Consider the following 21,941-nt stretch of genomic DNA (forward strand, 5'->3'; position numbering starts at 1 on the left):
CATGCCTAGACTTGAACGGGGCAGTACCGCACGCACTGGCCGAGAGCTGAAGATAAGCGAGCGTTGGGCGTCATTTTACTCCTGTGTTTATGAAAACCTGTGATAAAGCTAGCACAGCCATGATTGCTAGACGACACATCACGTGTTTGTCTCCTGGCCTTGCTTGTCTCGATACCTCCCGTCTCACAGTCAGCTGGTTAGTTCACGCGCGTACTATTTATTTTCTTTATTTGATATTTTCAATACTTTATCAACGTACCACCAGTAAAAAATATGTGTTTATTTGTACTTTCAATGCGGAATCTAACCATATATTTTTAAAATATGTTTTCGTGGCAAAAGGCGTCTTAATGAAGAAAAATCTAAATTTCTCCATTTCCATAAAAAGTAAGAAAGTCTGTTTACATGTCAATATAAACTTTAATTTCTCAGCATTCAAAATAAACCATGATTTTGATCATTGGGTGAAAGGGTTTCGGAGCCACAACAGTTTAAAGTTGCTAATTTTATGAAAATACGATACATTTAAATATTTTTAATTTAAACACTATTAAGTTCTGATGCCTCAAACTTTGCACAAAGCATTGTATCACAGTTGTCTACGGACAGAAAAAGTTTCATTGTATTTAAAAATTGCAAGGTCAATTTTCTCTATATTTCGGTCGATTTGAGATGGAATAGCCCATATGAAAAGTGTAATTTTTGAAGACAAATGCGTCACAATATACGCCGTGAGACAACTTCGTAATTCTGATAGAAAATGTAAGTAGATGGGCAACCGCAGCAGCAGCAGCCGCACCCAGCCGCTGCTTCACCCATGATCGAAGAAGGATGGGCTGTAGGTCATAGACGTCCATATGTTTGTGGGGAATGGGATTCGATCACACTTTGCGCAGTCACTGGACAGAAATAGAAATGCCTCGTTTCTCTGTCATCGATCTTCAACCCAGAACGGTCAAGCATTCCATAATGCTTGGAAGGGGAAGAAGCAAGGTGATGGATCCATCAATGTACAAAAATAGGCATTTCGAGCAGTCTGCAGAAAGAAAGATGTTTCTTACTAGAACGGTCACTGATCACCCATGACTTCTCTGCCTACCTCGAAGAACCACTTCTCCTAAAAAACACTAACTACAAACATTTAGCCTGATGAAGTGGGAGGTATGGCCTAATCTAAGACAATTTTCCACCAACGCATTAAATTTCCCTAGAAGATTTATACTTAAAAGGTAATTTCTCTGATAATGACTAATGATATGACTAAGAATGGTAGCAAAAATAATGATGGTGCTAATACAGTGGTATTTTTTATGTATTAAACAGCAACTCTTTTGCAAATCAAGCTTTCAGGTATAACTCCCTGTAAATTTGATTTTAATAATTTCGAAGGAAAAATTGTTCCGTGGCCGGGTATCGAACCCGGGACCTTTGGTTAAACGCACCAACGCTCTACCAACTGAGCTACCCGGGAACTCTACCCAACACCGATCCAATTTTTCCCTCTGTATCAGTTGGTAGAGCGTTGGTACGTTTAACCAAAGGTCCCGGGTTCGAAACCCGCCCACGGAACAATTTTTCCCTCGTAATTATTCAAATCAACTTTACAGGGAGTTATACCTGAAAGCTTGATTTGCATAATACATATCACTGTTCGTTAACAGAAAACCACAATTTAAGTCGCACAGAGTTAGTGTGCACTCAATGTTGGTTGCTTGACGGTTGTCAGCCCACTTTGAGGTTTGTGGATATAGAGGGAAAAATTGGATCGGTGTCTGGTAGAGTTCCCCGGGTAGCTCAGTTGGTAGAGCGTTGGTACGTTTAAGCAAAGGTCCCGGGTTCGGTACCCGGCCCCGAAACAATTTTTCCCTCGAAATTATTCACCAACTCTTTTATCTGTAGAGACTATGCATCGTTGAAATTCAACACGGGCTTGGACATGGAACCCACATACAATGTGAAGGATTTTATTTCCCTTTAAAATCCATTGGTCCCGACGGGGTCTGAACCCGCAAATTCCGGGTCCAACAGCTAAGACCGCTACACTGCCGAGAACGTGGTGATGGAGGTGAGTCATTTTGTAACGATAGCAGTAGTATAATACGGGACTCGCCTCACCGGTCCTGTGAAGAATGCAAAAGAAATGTATAAATTGTTACTCACTCCAAAGCTACTTCAAACCACGACTCTATTCGCCAGCTTCCGAACTGATAACGTCTACAATACAAACTTCATAAAAATATTAACGAATCACTACACATGTATTAACCCTGCGGTGGCTGAATGGTCAGACCTTTAGCCAGTGAGGTGGGTCGCCCGCTGTATAACTCTTCCTCCACACAAAGGTTTACAGACAGTAATATTTATTACAAATCAATGTTTACCGTACAATACGTACGTAACAAATTCTAAAATTATTATGAAACCCATAAACGATCAAGTATGAAAAACTCGTCTGCAAGTAATGGGCTCCGTGATCAATCGCGAATTGTTTAACGAGGGTCGACCGTAATTTTAAATCATTACAGCGTCTACATACTGTAATAGAAAGCAAATCCGGTACTAAAATTTCCGAGACGCGTGCTGTGAATCCTGCTACAGAGCAGGGATCACGAACTTTTAACGAGATTGCACAACCCCGACCCGGAACTGTGGGCACGGTAATGAGGGACTCGTGTGGAAAAGTGTTCCTTTAATGCCATGACAACCTGTGCGTCCAGATTCACTTTTAATCTTCCTGCGTACGTCCAACATTGTGTGCTCCGAATGATATGAACAGCAGTGAAACCTGAATTATATACCTGTACATTATTCAGCTGCCCGCAATTTTCCACAGCATTCCCCAAATCTCTTAATATAATCAATTATCTTTTTGTTGTACATTCTGAATAGACTTAGTCTGTAGACTCCGGAACTTCATGAAAATCGCATGTTTTTATTAATCTGGCACATGAAAAATTGCAAGTAGATATATGACGATCAAGATTTTTACGTTCGAATGAAGGCAACTTCATTTTCCATGACTGCATATTTCGAGGAGTTTCTCTTTTAAATGCATTTTTATTTTACACATATATAAACATCTTTCCTTGGTTTCCCCGATTTATTATCTAATTTAAAATTTTATCTCTCATAAAATAATAATTATTTCCAAGAAATATAAAAAATATGTGAGAAATAAAATCAATAACATTAGTTAATTACTGTTGAGGACTTCAATTCAAAATGTGTGTAAAATGAGTAAATATATTTTTATAAAAAATAGATTTAACAGAAATTATTATGGCTTGATGATTATTATTTCTTTAAATTATTATTTTCATTTGTATCACATTATTAAACCAAATAAACCACTGAAGTGTATTTTTTTTTTCTGCAAGGCGAGCAGAAATATCTCCCTATTTTTAACTCCATATAAAATGGAAAATACTGGAGTCAAATATCAAACAGTAACATAAATGTATTCCTTATGGTATGTCATTTTATCCTTCAGGTCAGTTCCGCACACACTTTCAGATTCCACGTCAAGGACGTGTTCCTAGCCGCAAGATCATAAAATTGTGGATTACGTCATTTCGACGATCCTCGATCCTGAGAGGATTCGATCCGACACCGGGATGGGAATCCGTGTGGCTTAGCGGAAAAAGCACCAGCACGTAGAGCTGAAAACCCGGGTTCAAATCCAGGTGCCGGAGAGAATTTTTCTCCGTTCCACTACTCTTTCATCGTATCATGACGCAGAATATCTGCATGGAAACGTCATATGTACTTCGGTACATTAAAATAATATATACGATATGCGTAAATCACTTGTGATTTAAGACGACGCTTAGGCCTATTCCGACAGATCCCGGCCAACCAGTCACTCATAACGAGTGCATCTCCGCACATATGTGGACATTAGTCCTACGTGCATAGACATCTATGACGTAGTGCAGAGGGCGGCCACCAGAGGGAACCCAAGAGGTGGAACTTATACTGAGAGGATTCGATCCGACACCGGGATGGGAATCCGGTGTGGCTTCGTGGATAAAGCATCAGCACGTAGAGCTGAAAACCCGGGTTCAAATTCCGGTGCCGTTCCACTACTTTTTCATCGTTAGATGAAATGGCTAGTGTCAGTTCAAAATCAAACAGTGATGACGTAACGCGTATTGAAAAAAAGAGCGCTATAAATGTGAATTTAAAATCAATATGCAGTGAATAGTCTCAGATGGGAATAGGGCCTACTGACGACTCTTTATACAAGAGAGAATTTAATTTAAACATCCTGTATATGTCAACATTTTATTCTGTAGGGCAAGGTTATTTCGGGAAGTAATCCTACCAGGACAGTTTCGTGGATCAATTCCAGTACTTACGCTAGATATATTGGCTACACGAAAAGATTGCAATAGCCTGTGTATAACCGAGGGTAGGAACAAACAAACTCTAGCCCCAAGAAAGGGCTTAGATACAACGATCACGACCTGACTGGCATTCCCAAGTTAATAGACGCAGATCCTTATGGGATTTACGAATGCAACATTCTTTTTATGACCCTTCGAAACGAATGACTCGTTATGTTACGGACAGTCCAGGAATACGTCTTCAGCCAAGGACTATTAAATTTCCATTATTTATTGTAACCATCATGTCCAATAAATAAGGTTTCTAAAACGAATTGCTAGTACAAGAAAAAGTTTTATTTTATGCGTTTCTATACGGGAATACTGACGAAGATGATTCTGACAAAGAATTTCATGAACTACATTTCCTTTTTTTTATTATTCCAGATTTTGATATAAAACAATAGTTACGTTCGACAGTTATGTCTTGAGCTTATTCGGAATATGTATGGTAAGACTTCCCAGTGTTAAATTTCAACGTACCTCGTTTACATGTTTCGACCTATTTATGGGTCATTTTCAGAACTGGTCGTTGTTGGTCTTGGCGCCACTTGTTCTGTTTCCTGTGAGGGTGTATTCCTGTGGTATAGTGTAGAGTCAAAGAGTGTGTGTTTTTTGAAGTTGAGTTGTGTGTTGAGAATTTCGTTGGGGTGTGTTTTTGTGTGTCTGTATATTTCATATTGTTCTAGTGTGTTTAGTTTCTGGCTTTTTGGTTGGATATGCAGTATTTCCATGTCTGTGTTGATGTCTCTGTGGGTGTGGTTAGCATTTGTGATGTGTTCTGCATATGTGGAGGTGTTTTGTAATTTTGTTATGGCTGTGATGTGTTCTTTGTAACGTGTTTGAAACGATCTGCCTGTCTGTCCTATGTAGAAGTTGTTGCAGGTATTACATTTGAGTTTGTATACCCCTGTGTGGTTGTATTTGTTTGTTTGTGTTGTTTGTGTGTTGAGATGTTTTTGTAGAGTGTTATTTGTTCTGTATGCGATGTTGTAATTTAATTTCTTGAATGAGGTTGAAATTTTGTGTGTGCTTTTGTTTTCATATGTTAGTGTGATGTATTTTTTGTGTTCTTATGTTTGTGTTGTATTCTTATGTTTTTTGTGATTATGTTTTGTCTTACGTATTATGTTGCATATTATGTTAGGGTTGTACCCGTTGTCTTGTGCTGTGTATTTGATTGTGTTTAGCTCTTCGTTGTTATCTTGTTGGTTCATTGGTATGTTGAGTAGTCTGTGTACCATTGTTCGGAATGCAGCTTGTTTGTGTTGTGTGGGGTGGTTGGATGTGTTGTGTATGTGTGTTGTTGTTGTTGTTGTTGTTGTGGGTTTTCTGTAGACTTTGAATGTGTGTTTGTTGTCTACTTTTGTTACTGTGATGTCTAGAAAATTTATGGATTTGTTGTTTTCAATTTCTAATGTATAGTGTAGCTTTGGGTGTATTTTGTTTATGTGTTGATGTAGGTTTTGGATCTCTCTTTTGTTTCCTTTGTATAGTATTAGTATGTCATCTACGTATCTTGCCAATATATGATGTTGTCTGCGTGTTTGTTGTTGTCTTTGTTTAGTATGCATGTCTGTTCTATGTGGTGTAAGAATATTTCTGCTAGTATGCTGGAAATGGGTGATCCCATGGGTAGGCCTTCGGTTTGTGTGTAATATTTGTTATTGTATGTGAAGTAGTTTTGTTTTGTGATGATGTCTGTACATATGTACATATTCCGAAGTGATACAGTGTTAAAAGATGTGTAATCAAGATATATAATAAGCTTATGTTTTATGCATTGGCTATCTGTCCCGAGAAAATAATGGTGTCTAGTAGCTTTCCAATTCCAGAACCCGGTTAAGAAATTAAGAAGAAAAAGCAGAGCCAGTGTTCGAAATTCGGGTAATATACAACTGCGAAAGCTCTAACTCATACTTGGGCATCGTGCCTCACTTGAGAATTTGTGCCTCACTGACCTTCACAGAGCTTATCGCTCTGATTGACATCTTCATAGTCCCCTTTCCTCCATCACGTAGCTCCTAGGCGTGGGCAGGGTCTATATCAGTTTCATAAGCAATATCAGTGGTGGCATAATGGCATTATCAAAGCAGTGTGTACGCGTTAGAAAACGATTATTTCATGAGAAATGGGAGGAAGAGTTTTTTTGCTGTTTAGAAGGGGAGAACATACGATGTAGGGTAAACTGTATAGTGATTGACCACTTAAGCTAATGAATAATAAAACAGTGAAATAGCGGAAAACGGTGGTAACTTATTGAGAGAATTTTAAAGGCATTGGGTCAAGTGAAGATTCAGAAACAAATCAAAATCAATAAACAAAAGAAAAAATAAAATTTTAATGCAAAGATAAATTAAATAAACACAACAAGTCCACTTTTACAGTCATTGACCGTCTACTGCACAGTTAGTTATTGACCACACGCTTATTAGTGATTGACCGTCTACTGCACAGTTATTGAATACTCATTTATTAGTGATTGAACAACACATTTTCACAATTTTCACTTTTTTCTTGTCTGTTTCGTTTCTCTTCTTCTGATCTTTCTCATTAAGAACTATTCGCCACCGGCGTAGCTCTGTCGGCAAAGGTGTTTGCCTGCCGATCCGAAGTTTCGTTCGGGCGCGGGTTCAATTCCAGCTTGGGCTGATTACCTGGTTGGGTTTTTCTGAGGTTTTGCCCAACCGTAAGGCAAATTTCAGGTAATATATGACGAATCCTCGGCCTCATCTCGCCAAATACCATCTCGCTATCATCAATCCCATCGACGCTAAATAACCTCGTAGTTGATACAGTGTCGTTAAATAACCAAGTTAAAAAAATAAGAAAAGAACTCTTCTTGCTGCCTTTTCTTTCATTTCTTATTCGCTTCCTTTCTTCTCTTGCCTCTTCTTCCATTTTTCTCTTTTGTGCCTTATCAGAACCAAGTGTGTGCCATTTCTCTGATGTTATTACAAATGGCTTCACCCAGCACTGGACGAGGACCAAAGAACACTTTTCCTTCAACGGGATATTTGTTTCTGGACGCTAAGGTTGCTTTTAGGACACCAAACTTCTTGGCAGCTTCATTTAAATCAAATCCACTGCGGACAGGTTCTGTAGCGTTTCGTAAAGCTTCCCCTGTATAATGCACTTTACCTGGCTTAGGCATTATAATATAGTATCAGTCCTGTAAAAATCCCCATCATTTAACCGATAACATATATAGAATTGGAGCAAATTGGTCATTATTCTAACAAATAATTTATGAACGACCAATCACTGTAGTTTGCGGACATACACTTTATAGTGATTGACCACGGGGCATTTTTATGACATATAAAAACTTTAACAAAATAATATTCTGTGGACCGAAAACTTATACCTTTTCTCACACTGTGAGTGTAAACACGAGCACCAGAATTTATGTATCCTTTGCAGAATAAATAAATTATTGCGTGCATTATTCTTAGCAATTTCTCTAGTTACTTACACTTGTTTACGTTCAGTTGTATTTCCAATCGATTTCAGTCCTCTCAGACGACAGACACTAACTCAGTGGGATGAACAGCGACAACTAACCACAAATAAGGGTTGTTACTAGAGGTATATGCAGCAAAAAGTGAAATCACGATCGCGGTTTATTCACAATATACTTGAAAAAAGGAAGCGGTCAATCACCGTATACTGGTCAATAACTACCTAGTTTACCCTATATTATGCTCGAAAATCCTATTAGGCATTAATAAATTTAATATACAACGACATTACTCCTTATGTCATAAAGAACATGCTGAATTAGAAGGTAAGACAAATTAAATGTTATTTTTTCGTACTATTCCGAAGAAAATTTACGATCTTAACATTTGCATAGTATACTCAATACATTATACCTTAAACACGCTGCATTAAAAGTTACGAGGAATTAAATGTTGTTTCTACGTATTATTTCCAAAAGAAATTTATAAAAAAAAAATATCAAATATGAGTAGGAAACGAAATATGATTTTCTAAAATTATTTTAGGTCGAGAACGTACAATTCTATTAAGTAATCTTGATAAGCGCCAGAATATTCAAGAAAATAAACTTAGACAACGTGATGGAATGTTATTGGCTAGTTCCGCAATTTCTCGCCTGTGATTTAAATCAATTCAGCGACGGAGGAACAGTAAGGAGGTTTATGATTAAAGCTGCCGAATTAATTTGCCAAATTGAATAAAAGTTTTCGAGAGTCTCACGTTAACCAAGCCCTTTGCTAATAGTTCGCCACTGACCGCCTTTGCGATTACGATAAGGTGACGCAGGTCACAGCAGTTTCTACAATTGTTTCTACGTATTATTTCCAAAAGAAATTTATAAAAAAAAATATCAAATATTCGTAGGAAACGAAATATGATTTTCGGAAATTATTTTAGGTCGAGAACGTGCAAATCTATTAAGTAATCTTGATAAGAGCCAGGATATTCAAGAAAATAAACTTAGACAACGTGATGGAATGTTATTGGCTAGTTCCGCAATTTCTCGCTTGTGATTTAAATCAATTCAGCGACGGAGGAACAGTAAGGAGGTTTATGTTTAAAGCTGCCGAATTAATTTGCCAAATTGAATAAAAGTTTTCGAGAGTCTCACGTTAACCAAGCCCTTTGCTAATAGTTCGCCACTGACCGCCGCCTTTGCGATTACGATAAGGTGACGCAGGTCACAGCAGTTTATATTTCCCATCCCACTCTGCAGTCTCCTCTCCTAGTAAACAAACTATTTCAAATCGAGTGCCTCACGTAACCGAAAATTGTGCCCATGTATGCTCTAACTGCTAGTACCGGAGCGCATGAAACATTGCGAAGCGAAGGCGTAATACATGTTGGCTGCGCATGCCCACCCCTGCCCATTAATTTACTGCCGTGCAAAATATCTAATCAGGAGTAGTGACCTCCATTCCAAGACTTCCCGTGCAAGTTCGTGGAGTGCACTAGGCTAGCAGCGACGCGGCGGCTCGTGGGTGCAGGCCAGCTAACTGTATCAACCTGCTGTAGTCATTGTTCATACTTCCTGGGGTCAGCGGTTCAAAACCAGTAGGGTGCTAAAACCTGTTCTGCTTTATAACCGGTTGCTAATGGGAGACGTGTGCAGCGAACGGCCACTGGTTACTTTAGTAAACAGTCCTATTGTATGATCATTGATCAGTTTTCTTTAAGTCTACTCTTCGAACATCAATAGAATGCGACAGATTATGAATCTATTTTCTTTACTTCAGAAAACAAGCACATCTCCTATTCCGACTGTCCCATGCCGTGGCGTCGTGGTGTAAGGCACCCTGCCTGGAACTCGCGTTAAGGAATGCGCGCTGGTTTGAATCCTCATGGGAGAAGAAATTTTCTCATGAAATTTCGGCCAGTGTATGGTGCCGGTGCCCACCCAGCATCGTGATGCACTTGGGGAGCTACGATAGGTAGCGAAATCCGGTAACGCAAAACAGCTATAACGGCTAGGGGACTCATCGTGCTAACCACACGATACCTCCATTCTGGTTGGGAGATCGTCCACCTCTGCTTCGGCATGTAGCCGTGAGGCCAGCAGCTGGCTGGTCGGTCTTGGCCCTTCGTGGGCTGTAGCGCCACGGATTATCTTATCTACTCCGACTTGGGAGTTGATCTTAACGTTCCATTTCCCCATTTCTGTTTTGGTCTTTCTACAAAATTATAGTGTCCTAAAATTAAGTACCAATTTTGTAGAAATAGGGCATTTAGTAACATGTTTATTAGTGAATTGCAGGTACATTGTGTATGTATTAGGGATAGGAAGTTATTGGAAAATAACCGGTTATCGGTTAAGCGGTTATTTTAAAATTAATTTAACCTGAAGGAAGTTGACCGAACAAGAGTAAGCGGTTATTTTCACATTATAATTTGTTTAACATTTTAAAGTCAGCAAATTAGTTAGGAAAACAAAATGAAAGGTTATTTGCAATAGAAATCAAAGAACAATTTGCAATCAACTGTAAACCAACCAGAAGAACGTCATTAGTAGGGCTAGGATTTTGATGACCTATAAATCATGACAAAATGTCCTAAAAACAATGCATTTATGACCTAAATGTCTTTCAAAAATGCCCTTAAACATGCCCTAAAAATTGATCTTACACAATTGGCTTAGTAGGAAAAGAAGTTTTGTACTAAATATTTAGACTAGTAATTAAATTAAATTCTAGTACCAACATTCAAGTTTATTTAATTTTATATAATTTTTTCTAAGTAGAACATTTTAATTAATTATTTTATCTGATGTAGTTCCCATGTAGTCTACCACAAGACCACTCTTATCCGGAACTAGCAGGTATAGAGGAGTCCGTATTGAAGGGCTGGTTGGACTGATCCATTACATGGGTTGTACTACGTTAAAGGCAATATTTGTGTAGAAATATTATACAAAATAATGGGTATTAATGGACAAAATATGTAGAAAAAATATCAAAGGATATAAACATTATTTTACATTAATAATGGGGATTTAAGGCCAAAATTAAATGAAAATGCTTCAAAAATTCCGAATAAAACAAAAGATGCTCATATGAGCTAAAACAGGAAAAAAATGCCCTAACAGATATGTCTTAAAACACTCAGTTTATCATATAACATATAAATACTAAAGCAGCTGTGTTTCTGGCTTACCAGAAAAAAGATGCAATTTTATCAAAATACTAGCCCTAGTCATTAGATGCTGAAGAACATCAATGACGTTCCTAACCAAAATACAAAAAATAATAAAAGGATATTACATTGCATTTAGTTAAGTACTTCACTGACATTAGGATTATAGGTAACATAAATAAAAAAATAAAAAATATGGTTTATTTAACGACACTCGCAACTGCCGAAGTTACATAAGCGTCGCAGGTGATAAGATGAATATTCCACTTTGGACACAGCTTTAAGGCTTACTTCCTTTGAAAATCGAAAAATATAGGGAACTATCCATCCCTGCAATTCGGGAATACCGACATCAAAATAAGCATAAAGTCTTATATGCGAATCAACCATAACCTGACAATCCATGTTTTGGCGCTTATTTCCTCTTGCGTTTTGACGCTAATACAGTAGACAAGCTAAAAGGCAGCGTCGTCATTCCCAATTTACTTATATTCCAATTTCGATAAGGGTGTTGGCTAGACACTACTGTTCCTGCTGTTGCTGTTGAAGGTCTTTGCAAGAAGAACTGTAGTTAAAAATACGAATCTGAAAAATGTATTACAATTAACATGCTTAAAATAAAAACATGTATTTTAACAAAAAAATAGTTTGGTGACAAATTTATACTAGAAAAATGGTAACTGTCTAAGAATAATGCTACTGCGTAATTCACAATGAATATAATGTGAAACACCCTACTTGAAATCTGAGCCACTCCAAGTGGAATTTGTCATAGACAAAGAGGATGATATGAACATGATTTATAAGAACATTCTCCTTTGTTCCTGCTACCATTCCTCCACTTCTAAGTCATTTCAAAAATCATTATTATAGATGCAAAAGCAAGAAATGAAATTATTTGCATCATGTCACCTTCACAAAAAATTACATTATAAGTTATTTTTACCGGAAGCGTTTTACGGAGCTGATAATCTAGCCGCCATCTTTAAGCAGTTTCTTTAGTGTAGAAGTGCAGTCAAGTGAAGAACTACGAACTCATCTCTCCATATAATGTATCTTCTTCGAGGTTCCACTTCGATCCTTTTCCTTCGCGGTTTCTATATGCCATCAAACAAGCATTGTATACGATTCACTCTGTTCTTCTATTGTCTTCAATTTTTAATTTCCCGTTTCGGCAGATCATTTTATTTCATTCGTTTCGTACATTCAAACTATGCCAGTTGGATCATGTGTTGTACGTATTTCTACATATATATACGTGCCCTATTTTTCATCTCGTTCTTCACGACATCGTTGTCATTATCACCCGAGCAAGTAGATCAAAATACAGTCTGTTATGGTCTCACATCAGTCGAAGTCTTAGCCCGGCGACCAATATATCTTCTTACATGAGGTATATACTCCAAGATTTATTAAGGAATGCGTCCTCTCTCCGTTCTTTTAACATGTCTTTCCAAATTTCGCCTTTGATTGTTTACATACAGTAAGACTGGTTCTATATGAAGTTCTTTCAAGATTTATTTACTCCTTTTGTGATCCAATTTTGTTATTTCTGCTGGACGCCTCATGAATTCCATCTCTGCAGCAGTTATTCTTGAGGAGTCTGGTGTTCTAGTTTTCCATACCTCGCAACAGTCAGAGTCTATAAACTTTGATTCGTGTGTGCTTTCAACTAGTGACGGCTTCATAACTGAATTCATAGTGCTAAACATTTTCATATGAACTTAAATAATTTTAATGGGAAGGAATGCCAAGGTCATATCGACGGCCCAGTTCAAAAGGGAAACAACTCAAAACTTAAAAGTTTTGAGAATCCTGCACTTTTAAGCTTTATGTTATTGTGAAAAAATCAAAATAGTTGAAATTATTTCAAATTCTGTTAATGATTTTTTATACATTATATCCTATAAGTTTCAAAGCAGAATGTGTTAATTTGATTTTTCACAGCTACATGAAGCTTTAAATACAGTTTCCTCAAAACGTTTAAATTTTGAGATGCTACCCTTTTGAACTGGCCCGTCGATAAATAAAATTCAAGATAGACGAAGTTATTCTTCCTTTCCAAGAATTTAAAGGCTTGGTGGTGTTAAGGGCCTATCCCACTCTTCCATCGAAATAGATTTCTTTTGCAAAAAAAAAAATGATAGCAGGCAGCATTTAGTTTGTACGCTCACGAGCTTTTCGTTGTTGGGATATGCCTAACCCAGTTCTGTTATTTTTGTTAGGCCTAATGAAGAAGAGGACCACAACGCATTTCTTCCTTTCTTAGTGGAAGAAGAATACTTCCCTCAAAAGTGCAAAAACGTGGAGTAGGCCTTTTTCCAACAAGCATTTCAATTTGTTTTTTTTTTTTTATTTTAATAGGTTATTTTACGACGCTTTATCAACATCTTAGGTTGCTTAACGTCTGAATGAGATGGTGATAATGCTGGTGAAATGAGTCCGAGGTTCAGCACCGAAAGTTACCCAGCATTTGCTCATACTGGATTGAGCGAAACTCCCGGAAAAAACCTCAACCAGGTAACTTGCCCCGACCGGGAATCGAACCCGGGCCACCTGGTTTCGCGGCCAGTCGCGCTGACCGTTACTTCACAGGTGTGGACTTCAATTTGTTGTTTAGGAATACTTTACTGGGCATGGGATCCTTCCCTCTGAACACGCGTACTTCAGTTTTATCTAATGAATTTCCCATACCATACAATTTTTGGATATTTTACATATATTACGTAATACAGTTTCCTTGTGATTGATACATTGCTATGATGCAGTTGCCTCCTATCTTTTATTATGTTGTTTACGTTACTTACAATAATTTATTTCAAAAACTACCGACGTAATTTTCTTTACAAAGTTCATTCCGCAAATCCATAAATGATAGTTTACTGATGTTTGAAGATATAAGAAATTTTTAGAGCACATATTTCATTCATTTCCACTAATTTTGTTTTCTAGTAATGAGATGGATTTAAACAGAGTAATTTTAGATCGCTTTTGTTACTAAAATACGTAGCATACTTTCTTTAAACGTTATAGCTGTCCAAGTCTAATTTTGTGTAAGAAAAAATAATATGCAGTAGGTTCGTTAGATTCCATACATCGGCCATAAATATTTCTCCACTGGGGCCAGAAGAATACTATATAACACCAAGCTTTAAAATTATTCGCGAATATTTCATGGTTTCGTTTAGTTATGCAACTAACGTTTTCAGACAGTAAAGATATTCTCTAGCGAAACGCAAATTCGTGACAGAAGAAAGTTGGTGTAGAAACCCGAGTTCCTCATCCCTAAACGCTATGCCATCGACCAGCTGGAATCGATGATGCAACATTTGCTGATAAAGATTATCCCCATTGCTCAAAGTTGCAGAAAAGGTCTGCAGAGAGAAGAGGAGAAGGTTTTGTAGGCAGTTATTTTGCTTTCGGACAGGTAACCACGATTTCTCTGTTACACCCCCTTATCTATCACCTATAAATTCCCAAGGTAGGCATCTAGAGGATTGGTCGACTACCCACATAAATCAGCATTAATCTCTCTTCTACATCCATGGGGATAAAATGTGCCTTGCAAGCCACGTTATGTAAAATACGGTGAGCTAATGAAAGATTCTTTGCAGTAAACATACTATCAAGAATAGAACAATGATGTAATATTGACAGAATATGTATACGGAATGTACACGATATAAACTGCCAAAATTATACAGACTGTACATCACGATCTACTAAATATGATGTGTAGTGAAATTTTGTTTTTTCTTCTATTTTTGTTTTTCATTCCTAAAATACACTGATTTTACGATTGATAGTAGTCTATTATTTACTGTTCAAGTAAATGTGAACGTCAATGTGAAAGCCATTGGCTTTCCGTCCAACACACGCTAACACTACCACAACAGAGAGATAGCAGAGTATCCTGATTTGTAAACAAAGATATCACCACAGTCTAGTATATACAGTCGCGAAGCTCAATACGTAGTAAATATGCAAACATTAGGTAGTTGCTCACCACTAGGATCGCGAACATCGCCTCATTACAGGCAATGCAAAATAGTACCGTCACAGTCTATTGTTTCTAGCACCCTCAAAACTCAAGCTTCGTGACTGTATATAGCAGACTGTGATATCACCATAGTGTTACAATGTACAGTACATGGCGAAACGAAGTAAATAATGACGGTCTACTATCACTTCCAAAAACGTTAGCTTACAGACAACATTTTTGTTTTAATAATTTCAAGGGAAAAATTGTTCCGGGCCGGGGTATCGAGCAGCAGCAGGGTTTAAAAACGGCGCGTCAGCTACTATGGCTATTTGCGCCCTTATCTAAAATTCTTCATAAAACAAAGACACAAATAATATAACAATCAGAGTGCTAAAAGAACTAAAAAGCGTTGTCACGGTAAAACGACGTACACATGGGGTATCGATCCCGGAACCTTTGGCTGAACGCACCAACGCTCTTACTGAGCTACCCTGAGGAGCTGTTCCTGGGTATATCAGTCTGGGTCTTCATATCTTATACCCCAAGAGTGAAATTTAACTATTTTTCACTTATTACTTACTACATATGCTAGTGAATTATTGTTGCCAAATTCAAGCTGTCAGGTTGAAGTTTCTTTTTCTGGCTTCGTTTCAAATTCAGGTTTCGACAATTACAACTGGCAGCAATAACGTTCTGTTATGTTAACAGCAACATTTGCCTTTGAGAAGCTGACAACGCCACAAACATTTGAAATTTTTAACAATAAATAATACAGTAATAATTAATTAATAAACAATATACAGGCTGCATTTTAAAGTGATACTCAATTTTTGGAGTTCATATTAATAATTTCATGTGGTCAAAATAAATTCTTAGGTTAGGTCTCATGAAATCAAATACTGTTTAGTCAAATCAATGAATTTCATGTTGCCAGACAAAATAGATTTTATTATTATGTCAATCATAAAATTATTATTAAACCTGTTATTTCGGTACATTGCATTGTGGCTTTACCTGCTTTGGTGATATCTGGTAATAGTTGGCAACACTGAATAGATGGCCATATTAGCTTTCTAGGAATCATTCTTTCTTGAACTCCACCATGGATAGTGGCACGCTGAATTTTCAACCTCAACTCGCCAAATTCAATTTCGCTATTACTAATCCCACTGACGGTGGATAACCCCAAGTAAAAATCTCTGACAGACGCAATTTACTGTACGAGGTCGGAAATCATCTGAACCTATGACACAGCCGGTGAACTATATTTTCTGGAGCATTATTAGAAAGAGAAAGTATGGCAGAAAGGTAAAGTAAATGTTTCTGTAGAGAACATCTGCGATAGCAGCACAACACTACATTTTACAGGACTTTAGAGCAACATGCTGTAAGCCCCCGGGCAGTCAGCTCACCTGGGAGGAGTGCGGCGTCTTGACGACATAGTGCTTCGACCGCTTCACCCCGTTAGCCGATGTCCTCTTGTACAACACGAACTTGCTTCTCCTGCGACCACGATCACCCGGCGGCAGGAACCCATTGTAGCTGCAACAACAAAAACAACTTATTGGAGAAGGCAGAAGACTCGCAGTTAATGTAAACATGCAAGTAACAAGAAGAGACTTGTGTCCTCAGGAGTCCCATCTATTTCATAGACGAGTACTTACAATTTCAACGCATGTTATTTACTAATGGCTTTAGAGAACCCGGAGGCTCACTGCCGCTCTTACTTAAGCCCGCCATCGGTCCCTATCCTCAGCATGATTAATCCAGTTCCGAGCATCATATCCCACCATAATTATTATTATTACTATTACTATTATTATTATTACTATTATTATTATTATTATTATTATGTGCATATTTATTGGCATATTTTAAGGTTTTTAAGTCATACTTGCATGCATATTTAGTAACTGTTTACAGCAGGCCTGCACAAGGTTTGCGCTCTCCGAGCCGGCTCACAGCTCATGAGCGGAATGCAGATATTAGCTGCGCTCTGTATAAGGGTGGACTGGAAGAAAGGGTGATCTCGTAGAAAATATACACAAAAGAAAATACAGTACTAGTAAGAGTGTTTATGAAATGAATTCCCGTTCAGTGTTTGCAAAACTATCTTGGACTATTATTAATTAATAAATAAATATTTATTTTACAGAAGTAATAGAAATTCTATAGCTACTTAAATGTACAATATCATTTTGTTATATTTTTATTTACCAGTACATGAAAACGAGGTTTTATCACAGTCTACTATATACAGTCACGAAGCTTGAGTTTTGAGGGTGCTAGAAACAATAGACTGTGACGGTACTATTTTGCATTGCCTGTAATGAGGCGATATTAGCGATCCTAGTGGTGAGCAACTATCTAATGTTTGCATATTTACTACGTATTGAGCTTCGCGACTGTATATACTAGACTGTGGTTTTATGCTCTTGGCAGCTGAAAGGAACAGTAGCCTACTGATCATAATGAAACATCAGTTACAGATGTTCGATGTCTGCCTTTATTAAAGTTGATTAAAGAAAACAGTTGCTCACAAACATAAATGTTGAGCCAAACATAGCAATCATTTTCACAGCCAGCCTAAGTAGTCGTGGATATTATTGCTAATGTTTAGTCTTGTAAAACTCAAGTAGACTAGTAGTATTATTCAAACGATCTTCAGCCCTTAGGCACATTGAAGATCAATAAGTTCGAACCGTAAATCGTTAAATGTTATGCTCCGTCTTTTAGATTCCTCCATACTGTACTGTAGCAGTAGGTAAGCAACGTGAAACAGTTACTGAGAATAGGCCTACGCACTGAACTCCACTAGATAAATGATTGGTCGTTTCCCTCTCCTCTACCTACAGCAAGTCTATGTCATTCTGACTTATCTACCTCTCCGTTTCGGCGAGCGGTAAAAACCGCTCTCCCGCTCCGAAGGAGCGCGCGCGCGAGCGTTGTTTGTGCAGGCCTGGTTTAGAGCATTGACTACCTGGCCATATTTCTGCAATGCTTGGAAAAAGTGGCATAAGTCAATTTTCGCAAAACGTTTTTATTAGTTTACTGACAACTTACGGAACATCTGCTCGCTTGAAAAAAGAGACGTAAGTATTTCTTCTATTAGAATAATTCATACAGAAGAAAATCAAATTGACATAAACGTCTGAAGACAGTTTTTTCCTTGTCCTGTAAAATTAACATTTCTGACTTGTGCCACTTTTCCCGAGTATTGTACAATATATCAATCGTCATAAAATGGAATCATACTATATTTGTTTGCAACTACACTTTCTGCACAGTATATTACTGTTTCCTTTTCTCATTAATGTTAATTAAGTATATTCCAGACAAATATACGGCGAAAATGAAAGTGCAAAACAGAACAAAGATTAAAGAGAGATAGGAGGGACTAGATACAATTACAGTGTATAGTGTTACAAAAGTCGAACACTAACCCAAGGCACAAATGCTTATATATTATACATTTCAAGACCTATTTTGTATTTGCATACCATTGAAAACAATAGTGTTACACGCGTGTCTACCAACTGTGAACTTAGAGATTCAAAGTCATTAACGTCTCCGGTTTCAGTACTGCCACAACAATTACGCAACAAGCCCAATTATGCAATAAGTTTCAGATATAATGCTACAGTACACTGTGACATTTTCTACGTAAAATATCACTTCCACGAACTGTCGAGACAAAAGCCTGATATATATAAAATGGGGTTATTAAGGCAGAAATAATCTAGCCATGCAATATTTTGGTCGAGTCGACAGGCAAAAGGTCACCTATGGCGTTGGTAAAAAGGTCATTAAGTTAATTTATGCTGAGAAGTATGACCTAGGAACTTTCGCCCCGCCCACAGATATAGAATTAGGAACGCAACAAAAGACCCACTCTGAAGACACCATTTCCGCCGAGGGAATTCTGCAGTACCAAGCCTTTAGAGATGAAAAACAGCCGGCCACCCGCGAAATGAAAGTGTTGACATCTTGGGGACGACACTAACGACAGAACAATATTGTGCACCTGTCACAGCCAGACCCACGTCGACACAATGTCACCCAACATGTATCTCGGGAGTACAAAACTGCCTTGACAGTCCGAAGACCTACTTCGTAGGCGACGGAGACGTGCTAAGACACTACCAGCATATTTTTACGACAAATGATTTGTAAAGGAACTAAGTAGTCTACGCTTCTTGGTATTATAGTCCCGTCGCTCTAATTTCCGGCAGCCAACCGCGTTGCAGGTCGGCTACATTTAAACGTGTGCGTCTTGTGATTCGCTTATGAAGACGTTATTCATTTCTCAAGGCTCGATAAATGCTTAATATAATCGCCCGCCATTTTGGCTCTTTCGTTGGCGTTTGCAGAAAGCACACGAAGACGTTATTTGCCGCTCATTTATTTGCTCAATTACAGTGCGTTTGATTTATTATCATAGGAGCTACAACAAGATAATGGTTAACAGTGTGGCAAATAGATTCCTCGTATGGTAGCTCGGCAACGAAAGAACAAAAATGGCGAACGATACTACCTACCTAGACTTTATAGAGCCTTCACTTCCTAAGACGTAAGCAAAGAGGAGTCACGCTGGGAATAACAGCGTCGCGACTATAGTGATATCTATGAGCCAGTTCATTGAGTAAGTTAAGTTTAGGGCCCTACCATTGGAGGGGGGAGGGGGAGAATGTAAAATATTTATAAAGGAATATGTACTCTACAGATTTAATGCATATATTTTTCCCCCCGTAATTTAATGATGCTTTATTATCTATGCAGTTATCTACGTACGAAGCGCTCTAACCATTGAGCTACGCCGAAGTTCAATCCACAGCACCGGATCGAACCCCTCTTCTCCAGTGTTTTTTCCTTAGAGGCCTGACTCCAAGTTCGACATGTATGTTGACATTTATATTAAGTCAACTGTCATTACACAAGGAGTGCACTCAGTTGAGTGACTTTGTGGCCGGGATTCTACAGAATATGCACAGTAATCTGTACAGTAATATGCACTGTTGCTCGAAGAATCCACGTAAAGATTAATTTTTTGGTCCTACAGAATACATCTGTTATGGTAACAATTTATATTTGAGGAGAAAAATTCGCTCCGGTGCCGGGAATCGAATCCGGGTCCTTGGTTCTACGTACCAAGCGCTCTAACTACTGAGCTACGCCGAAGTTCAATCCATATCACTGGATTTTAGTATTTATTTATTTAACCTGGTAGAGATAAGGCCGTCATAAAATTACAATTAATATTAAATTTACAATTGCAATAAATATTAAAGTACGACCAGATTACCTGATTAATGAAAGCTAGACATTTTATCATAAAAGTTAAGAACAAAGAATATTTTTGTATTTACTGAATTACAAATTAAACCTAGAATAACAAAATTCTATAGTGATGAAATTACCGGATACTGAAATATTTTGTGATATATTAAGAGAACTATTTACAAGAAACCATGTCTGAACGAGTCTCAATTACTGACAAAGTGCCTAGTAAGTTTGCGTTTGAATTCAATTTTATTTCGACAGTCCCTGATGCTAGCAGGTAACGAATTCCAGAGTCTTGGTAGGGCTATTGTGAAAGAGGATGAGTATGAGGAGGTGCGATGGGATGGTATTGTTAGTATTGTTTCATGGCGAGAGCGTGTGTTCAGATTGTGGTGGAAAGAAAGGTAAGTGAAGCGACAAGACAGGTACGAAGGAATAGAATAGATCGAATCCCTTAGGGAAAAACACAGGAGGAGAGGGATTCGAGCCGGTGCTGTGGATTGAACTTCGGCGTAGCTCAATAGTTAGAGCGCTTCGTACGTAGAACCAAGGACCCAGGTTCGATCCCCGGCGCCGGAGCGAATTTTTCTCCTCTAATATCAATTGTTACCATAATATATGTATTCTGTAGGACCAAAAAATTAATCTTTACGTAGATTCCATGTGAAGATGTAAAACTATTTCACATTATGTCCCGAACATTTAATACAAATTCCAAGTACTAGAGATGTTAAAAAATACACCTACATAGTGCAAATCCTGTCCTGGCAGTGAGGCATGCAACTTTCTCCACGCGAAGCTAAATCCGCGTATCGGCTAGTAAACCATCGCGTGCACAACACCATTAAGCCATAACACTTATTTCCCATGGCTTTTTTCCCCTCCATTTCCTTTCTACTCAAGGTTGATGAATTCCACACTAATCTGCCACATGCGATCTCTGGAGACAAGTTCGGTAGCCGAACGTCCTTCAATGTCACAGTGGAAACGTATTAATAACACAGCATACTTGAGCTGCTTTGTTCAGATCATTTAAGGGCACGAATCAAAATACATACTGTAATCTTTAGTACCAGAAATGTCGTCGGCTGATACAGGTCGTCGTAGACCTTCATAGGTACTGCCATGGTTCTGAAAACGACCATACACAAATAAACTCGTAAGTTTTTACTCTAAAAACACTTTTATAGTATAACGGCTATCAATCTTTACGTAGACTTTTAATATAACCGCAAATGCGTCCCAAAGTCAGTCGTTTACATACATTTCTTGCCGTAATTCTTCCAGCTACAGATTGAAGTAGACATAAACAGAACCGAAATGCATTATTCCACATTTGCACGTGCTACCCAGCCGATATACTTCAGACAACATTTCGACACGACAGGAAAACACATTAATTAAATTAAGGAAACAACCTGTAATACGCTTACAAAGAGTTAATTATAAAGAGTACATGCGCGTTGTTGTAAGTAATGTACATTACAATAAATTTATCATGCACTATCTAAGATTAATACAAGCATACTGCTTAAATCATAAGAAAGTGTTCCTTATAAAAATGTTCTATTTAACCCGTACTTCACATTATAAGTATATATATTATAAGCCTACATACTATTATTATTGTACAACAGCCCTGGACACAAGAGAGGAAGTGAAAG

The 21,941-nt window shown here is 37.9% G+C and overlaps 1 protein-coding gene across 4 annotated transcripts in view; it reads right to left on the bottom strand.

Annotated features, from left to right (window-relative positions):
* Positions 1-21,941, bottom strand: part of Pli (E3 ubiquitin-protein ligase pellino) — a 513,023-nt gene that overhangs the window by 159,301 nt on the left and 331,781 nt on the right. For all 4 annotated transcript variants that reach the window (XM_069825471.1, XM_069825470.1, XM_069825469.1 and 1 more), the window contains exon 3: positions 16,410-16,539. In XM_069825471.1, the coding sequence (XP_069681572.1) occupies positions 16,410-16,539 (130 nt within the window). The remainder of the gene's footprint in view (positions 1-16,409; positions 16,540-21,941) is intronic.

This window comes from Periplaneta americana, chromosome 5, assembly GCF_040183065.1.
Source record: "Periplaneta americana isolate PAMFEO1 chromosome 5, P.americana_PAMFEO1_priV1, whole genome shotgun sequence".
Lineage (NCBI taxonomy): Eukaryota > Metazoa > Arthropoda > Insecta > Blattodea > Blattidae > Periplaneta > Periplaneta americana.